Below are 6,871 nucleotides of genomic sequence, written 5' to 3' on the forward strand. Positions count from 1 at the left end.
TAGGCAGCATGAATGTTGCAAGAATAGGAGAGGGGGTGTCTGGGCAGTGTTCAGTGGAGGAAGGAGGGAGGATAAGGAAAGAGGTCCTAGTGCTTCCCTATTAACAAAAAAGGAACAGCAAAACCTTTGCTGCAGCCCAGCCAAGATTGTGCTCACACAAACAGTCATTTTCACTCCCCAGGAAACTCCATTATCCCCACAAAGCTCTCCTGGTCCGAAGTGGCGCAGATGCTGCTGTCGCTGCCCTGCTGCATCAGTGCTAAAAGGGAGGATAAGGAAAGAGGTCCTAGTGCTTCCCTATTAACAAAAAAGGAACAGCAAAACCTTTGCTGCAGCCCAGCCAAGATTGTGCTCACACAAACAGTCATTTTCACTCCCCAGGAAACTCCATTATCCCCACAAAGCTCTCCTGGTCCGAAGTGGCGCAGATGCTGCTGTCGCTGCCCTGCTGCATCAGTGCTAAACCACACACGCTTCCGCCGCTGCAAGCGCTTCAGCCTACTGCAGCTGCAGGTTTTGTCACTGCGGGAGCTGCCTGCAAATCAGAGCAGGAAGGGCTGCTACAAGGCTCAAGGGCATCTAGCAAATCCTCAGTGAAATGCTGAATGAGATTTAATGAGGAGGAAGTCCGAGTTGTATAAAACCATCCTAAAGGCTTGTGCAATTTGCACCAGGTTTGTGGTGCACTGTTACTATTCTTTGATGACACTTAAACGCTTTATAGAAAGATTGTGGCTCTTTAGCAAATTGTATGGGGATATTCCATAAGGGTTCCCATATAGTTGTCTGTATAAAGGAAGAATAGTCTTGAGGTTAAGATGTGATGGAGGGAAGGATTATCAAGTAAATGTGATGTAGGGACTTAAGAACTTGATTGAATTTAGGTTCCTACGTGCCTTTTTATAGATGTGCTCAGGATCCCAGGAAATCGGACATTTAAAATATAATACTCTGAGCTTCTTTCCCTGCCACAGACTGTTTCTGACACTGGGCATATCACTCATTTGTGCTGTCTCCAGTCCATTCAAGAAGCCAGAGTCCTGACTTGCCCTTTGCAAATGGCTCCTGTCTCTTCTGTGCATAGCACAAAAGGGTTCTGCTCTCCAGACAACTGTGATAATATTAATAATAACAACCAATTTTTAAGATACCTCATCACAACTTTCAGCCAGAAGATCACTATTAACCAAACTAATCACAGGTTGAAGAAAACCATTAGCATTTGCACCCACAACTTTGCCACTGCCTTCTAGTCTAGCACATCAGAACCCAGCACAGTATGCTCTGGGTTACACTGCCCGGTCCCCTCCCCTCCCATTATAGCAATGCTTGCATTTTTCTTCCCCCCAAACAGAAGTGTGAGGTTTTTGCACTAATTTTGCTCTGTGGGTTCTGATGTAATCGAAGTCAGATTGAAGACAGCCTGTTTACTGCATGAACAGTATATAGGTCTCTTCTTCCAATCTAGAGAAGCCTCAGGGTCTCGCAAAGAAAACTCTTGCTTTTAAATTTTACATCTGATTTCTGTGCTGGATGGAGAGGGAAGGATAAAGCAAGACTTCCTTGAAATAAAACCTCTATCTGCAAAGCTGGTTTGGATGAGAGGTAAAGACTTCCGAACTATTCACATGAGACAACAGCACATATACGCGCAACATATAGTCCTCACGAGATGGTACTTACTTCCAAATCTCCTGAGTGCTTCATTGCTAAAGGCTTTGTCCAGCAGTCGGATCTCAGCCAGCGCCTCCTCTTCTTCCAACAGCAAGCAGACAATCCTCTGGCCAAGAAATCCTCCTGCTCCTGTCACCAGACAGCTTACCCCAGCCAGGGACATTGCTCTGGGTTGCTCCTCGGTGGCAAACTGGCTGTCTCTTGAGCTTAGACCGGCTGGTTCACCTCCTGCCTGTGGGAATGAACACACAACATCAACCTCTGGAGTCTTTACAAATCGAAGGGTGTTACTGTTGTCCCAAATGCGGGCTCGTTACCCGGTGCGCAACACCAATTTACACACCAAGGTAAGGTATTTCCATTTCTTTTATTCTAGTTTGCGCAAAGTAGAGAGCTAGGTGGTAGCCCACAAAAGACTAGCTCTCTGATTATCAAAACTTCACACTATTTATATTCTATCACCTATTGGTTAAATGATTCTCTCGCTTCTTATGCTAATTAGTCCGCATGCTCAGTCTTTCTCTTCTTTTGGGTCGGAGGGTTTCTTGAGTCGGTGGGCCGTGAGTCAGTGGTCGTGATCTCCCCTTGTCAGAATTAACTCTCCTTCACCTTTAGTTTCACGCTTTAGCTGTTGCAGCCAAATTCCTGTGGTTTTGCTGATAAAACAAGTTATCTCCTAACAGACTGATTTATACAAGCTAGGATGCCCTGTCCAGGATGTTTCTGATTTATCTCCCTTGGGATTAGATGCCGTGCCAAGTATTTACTTCGAACCTCCCCGGCCTTGAATAGTTAACAAAGCACTGGACAAAATAGTTGCAACATTAATCAATGGCAGCCTCCTGCAAACTTACATCATTACCAGAAGGAAAGACTACTGGAAAACAAACTCTAACCCCTACATTAAACAACTATTTTTAAAGCATGTCTTACTTTTGCTAGCTCTTCCTATTCAGAAGTAGCCTACGCATTTTTCCATGCAAAGAAAAAACTATTTACAAACTATTGCAAACTAAAGAAATGAACAAATCTGAAAATGCTCAAAATCAACTTCAATGCCAAACCAACCCCCAAATGTCTGCCTCAATCCTTGGTCCCACCTCTCTAGCACTCAAAAGACTGTAGGGGTGGTTTGCCTGAATTTATGTACCGCAGAGCACCACCTTGGTCATTTTGCTTTCCCTCCCTCTCGCGTGCCTCCTTCGCTGCAAATGACTGTGGTGCTTCCACACACCCCCTCTCAAAGAGGAAGGCTCTGGATGCGGTGAGGTCTGAGCCTAGATGTGGTCCTGTGTGCCTAAATCCTCGGAGGGTAAACCTTTATGCTGATAATTCTCTGTAGCTGTGCTTACTTGTGTAATACAGTGTTAATATGAAGGTAGAGAGCATTAAAATTAAATGTAAATAGCAGGAGTAGCTGTTTATAATGGTTTGAGACGTGGACTCTACTGCTGTAGTTTTTTTGGATGCTGGGCTCCCCCATTATAGTATGGGTTTCTCACTCTCTCTGTGCAAGATTGAAAACTAACCTTTGGGATTTTGTATTTGTTCAGTATACTCGAGGCATTCGTAGTGATGAAATGGTCTAATGTGCCATTAAAGTTAAATTAAAGCTGCGGGAGAAAAAGATTCACCTCTGAAATGTCTGGTGTGAGAGTACCTAGTTAAAATAAGGCTGTGGCTGGCTGGTTGTGCCTTTGCAGTGAACTGTGTCATTACTTTTTACATCTCCGAAATACAGGGAAAATGCCCAAGTGTTTCTCCCTAGGGTTTCACTCCAGTTCTAGCAAAACTCTCTTCTAGTGTGAGACCAGGGCAGGGCTTAGGCAGTAGCCTGAAGCTCCTAATACCTGCACTGCCTTCCTGGGTCTTTGTGTACTGTCAGGACACGCTGACTGGAGCTGTATTTTCTCTCTCTCTCACACAGGGATAGCCAGACATCCCTACTGAAGCAAGACGATAAATAGGTAGCCGCCTTAAGCGAGAAGGAAGTTACAAAGAAGCCCAGCAACACAACTAATTAGGCTGAAATCACTGGAAAGGGGATCACTGATTTCAGGCACAGCTGGAATGGATCTCTAAAAATGCTTTACTTGCATTCGTGCAACTAACTCCTAAAATCCCTTTTTTATTCTGTCATGAATTTTGTTCACTCATTAAAGAGAGCCCTGGAGAAAAGCTATAGAAGCAGCACCCCCCACATTGTTACTTTTTTAGAGCAAAGCCTGCAAGTGACAGGAGGAAAGCAAAACCATTTCTGATGGAGGAGAAAAGTTTCTAGCTGACACAGATGACAAAGTTTTGGCAACTGTTTCAATCACAGCATCCTTGAAAATCCTTCCCTTACCCCAACAAAGCTTTAAAAAAATTGTTATCAGTGCTTCTTTCCTTGGCTTCTCTCAGACAGGACCTTGATGTTGTATGTTCTTATCAGAAGCTGCTGCAAATTAATTTTGTGCAGTACATGCATTTTGCAAGGAAAAATAACTGACCAAAGCCTGCTGCTGTAACCGGTGTTCTCTGAAACAGTGCTTTCTTTTTACTGTTAGAAAGGAGATAAAATGCCTTAAAGACATATTATAAAAACAGACACCACCACATAGCCTCTTAGGGTAGAAAACACTCTCCTACACCGGGCTTGCCTATTGGAATGACCAAGTTTATCAAGAGTGGTGCTTTATATGAGTGCTGCATAGGGGACTGAAGGGACTGTCCTCTGAGGTACTACTGGGCCAAATGCTTGGCTTAGTTTGAGGGAGTTTTATACATCATTACATAGCAGCCTTCATTTGGACTGCCACTTGTGGATGTCGGGGATCAGAGAGCAGCAGTTTGCTTAATTCAAGCGCAGACCTGCTGGTGCTTCCTGCGGTCTCACCTAGAGACAACATTTTCACCTTCTGTTTCTTCTTGACATTGCTGTGTGGGGTTGCTGGGTGGTATGACAGCTCCTCTGTGCTGCAAACAAGACTGGCTCTGGTGTTCCCTGAAGGACATGGAGGCAGATGCTGGAATGGGCTGTATGCCCCAGAACGGTGTCAATGAGCAACAAGGCCAGAGCCCACCAAACCCCTGACCACCAGGAACAACTTGGAGAAATTCAGAGCTATTGCATGGATCTGGGATTTGCAGACTAAAACGTAATTCAGCAGCATCTAAAAAGTTTATCAACTCTGCATTCTGTGTCAAGGTGTAGTCACTTTTTAACTATGTTGTCTTCTTCTCCTTGACTTTATTGTAAAACGAGGCCTTCACAGTCTGATATTTTGTTGTAGAATGGGCTGCATGTCTAAGAGTATCATTTTAGAAAATCAGAGCTTGTAAATTTTGGCTTGTGTTGGAGAATTGCTATACATGGACTAAGTGGATAGCTTAGTACAGGTGCAATCCACTATGTCCCATCATAGCCGTGTCCCTAATCTGCTGGTCCAGGAACAGTGTTGATCCTCCGGCTTTATTGGTGCTTACTGTGACAAAGATACTTTGGGGCAATGTCTGGCTGGTGTTAGGAGAACTCATTTTCTTAGCCTTGTCACAAGGAGAAAGAGGGATTGGGGGCAGTGTAGTGGAGAGGAGAAGACAGTAAGAGAGAAATAGCAAAGGGAAAATTCCCGGCAGCATTGAGAACAAATTGTATCATGGTACTGGAATGAATAAATGCAATAACATTGCAGAGCACGGAAGTTTTAGGTAGGATAAAATATACTTTTACAGAGGGTGATGCTGTTTAATTGTGCAATCAGGCAAAAGAAGCTATCTGGAAGTAAGAAGAGAAGAACAGATCCTTTTGTCCAGAAAAAAAGTCTGATTTAGGAAAGGGGTTTCTGGAGTCTGCCCTGTTGCCCAGACTGATATGAACTGAAGCAGGGAAAAGCAAAGGCATGCTTGTTATTTAACTGGACCTTTTGCTGTCTAAACATAGAGTAATTGTGACCAAAAAGCCACAAAAAATCCATGTGCTTCTCATGTGAAAAATTAATGTGTTTCTTACCATCATATGCTTGTAAGCTCAAAATGCCTAGATGCTGGTAGCTCTGGGAAAGAGGGTGCACTTTGAGATGTAGATTTACTCTAGGAAAACTTCTCCCCTTCAGCGTGGGAGGCACTGTTCCCTCCTGGAAACATTTTCCTCTCCTGGTTACACATTGACAAGAGGCAACAAGACTTAAATAATTAACTTTTGGACAGCTGTGCTGAATCAAACTCTGAGATAAACACAACTTCTCACAGTGGGCAACAGTTTTAAGGCACTTTAACCAAGGTATGAAGATAACCACCTTAAGAGGTCTCAATGTTTCTGTGTATTCAAACCTGACAAAGAAAATATCTCCTATTTCAGTAGTACCAAAATTCCTTTGGTAGAAGGGAGAAAGTGATTGTAAACTTTTATTACATGATGTTCAAGATCAGAAAAACTTACTTGTAGTATTCTTTGCTATATTAGACAGTATGTGAGTTGGGCAATTAACTAGAAACAAACATTTAGTCTCATTTTCCCTTTAGTTTTAGGTAGAACTGTGTTTCCTCAACTGAAATTGATGAGTGAATTATATATATAAAGGCTGTAGAAATTTGCACCATATGCCAAAGGAAAATGTTTATATTTGGATCCATTTTGTAGATAAACTACCCTTGTAAATAGACTGATTCCCTGTCCGTGCTACATCCTCCAGGGATGTTGGGAGGCAGCAGGATTTGATTAGTCCTTAACCCACATGTTTACAATCTCTTCAGGCATAATTTTTTTGGAAGACTTGACCTTGCTTGAATTTGCATCAGAGGTATTCACAACAATGAAATACAGAAAGCAGGACAGAGTGTAGAAAGGGGGCATGAGACTTTGGTACGCATTGCACAGGCTTAATCCAGATCGTAGAAAACTTCCAAAGTCTTGGAAAAGTTGTAGGATGGACTTGTTCAATAGACTCTCAGCCTGGTCGAACCCTGTGAGCTCTTCTTTTAAGCTTCCTCACCAAATAGCTTTCTTTTTCCCTCAGAAAATGCTTTCTGCAGCCTCTTTTACAGAGATATAGGTGCTGCCTCTGAAGCTCCATGGTAGTTGATCATGGCAACACACCGGTACGGCAGGGTACAGATCTGATGTGCGGCTCTTATTTTATGATTTTGTGATGTCCCCCAACAATTTAGATTGAAAGGAACCTCTGGAGATCTCTGACCCAACCTCTTCTCAAAGAAG

At 43.2% G+C, this 6,871-nt stretch overlaps 1 protein-coding gene across 1 annotated transcript in view; it reads right to left on the reverse strand.

Moving 5' to 3' along the window:
- The window catches only part of LOC103921223 (3 beta-hydroxysteroid dehydrogenase/Delta 5-->4-isomerase-like), an 11,987-nt gene extending 9,135 nt beyond the window's left edge, over positions 1 to 2,852 (reverse strand). Inside the window, exons 1-2 of the mRNA XM_009329155.1 lie at positions 2,811 to 2,852; positions 1,684 to 1,906 (exon numbers count right to left, since the gene is read on the reverse strand). Coding sequence (XP_009327430.1) covers positions 1,684 to 1,837 — 154 coding nt within the window. The 5' untranslated portion in view covers positions 1,838 to 1,906; positions 2,811 to 2,852. The remainder of the gene's footprint in view (positions 1 to 1,683; positions 1,907 to 2,810) is intronic.
- Between the last annotated feature and the right edge of the window lie 4,019 nt (positions 2,853 to 6,871).

This window comes from Pygoscelis adeliae, unplaced genomic scaffold, assembly GCF_000699105.1.
Source record: "Pygoscelis adeliae isolate BGI_AS28 unplaced genomic scaffold, ASM69910v1 Scaffold120, whole genome shotgun sequence".
Classification (NCBI taxonomy): domain Eukaryota; kingdom Metazoa; phylum Chordata; class Aves; order Sphenisciformes; family Spheniscidae; genus Pygoscelis; species Pygoscelis adeliae.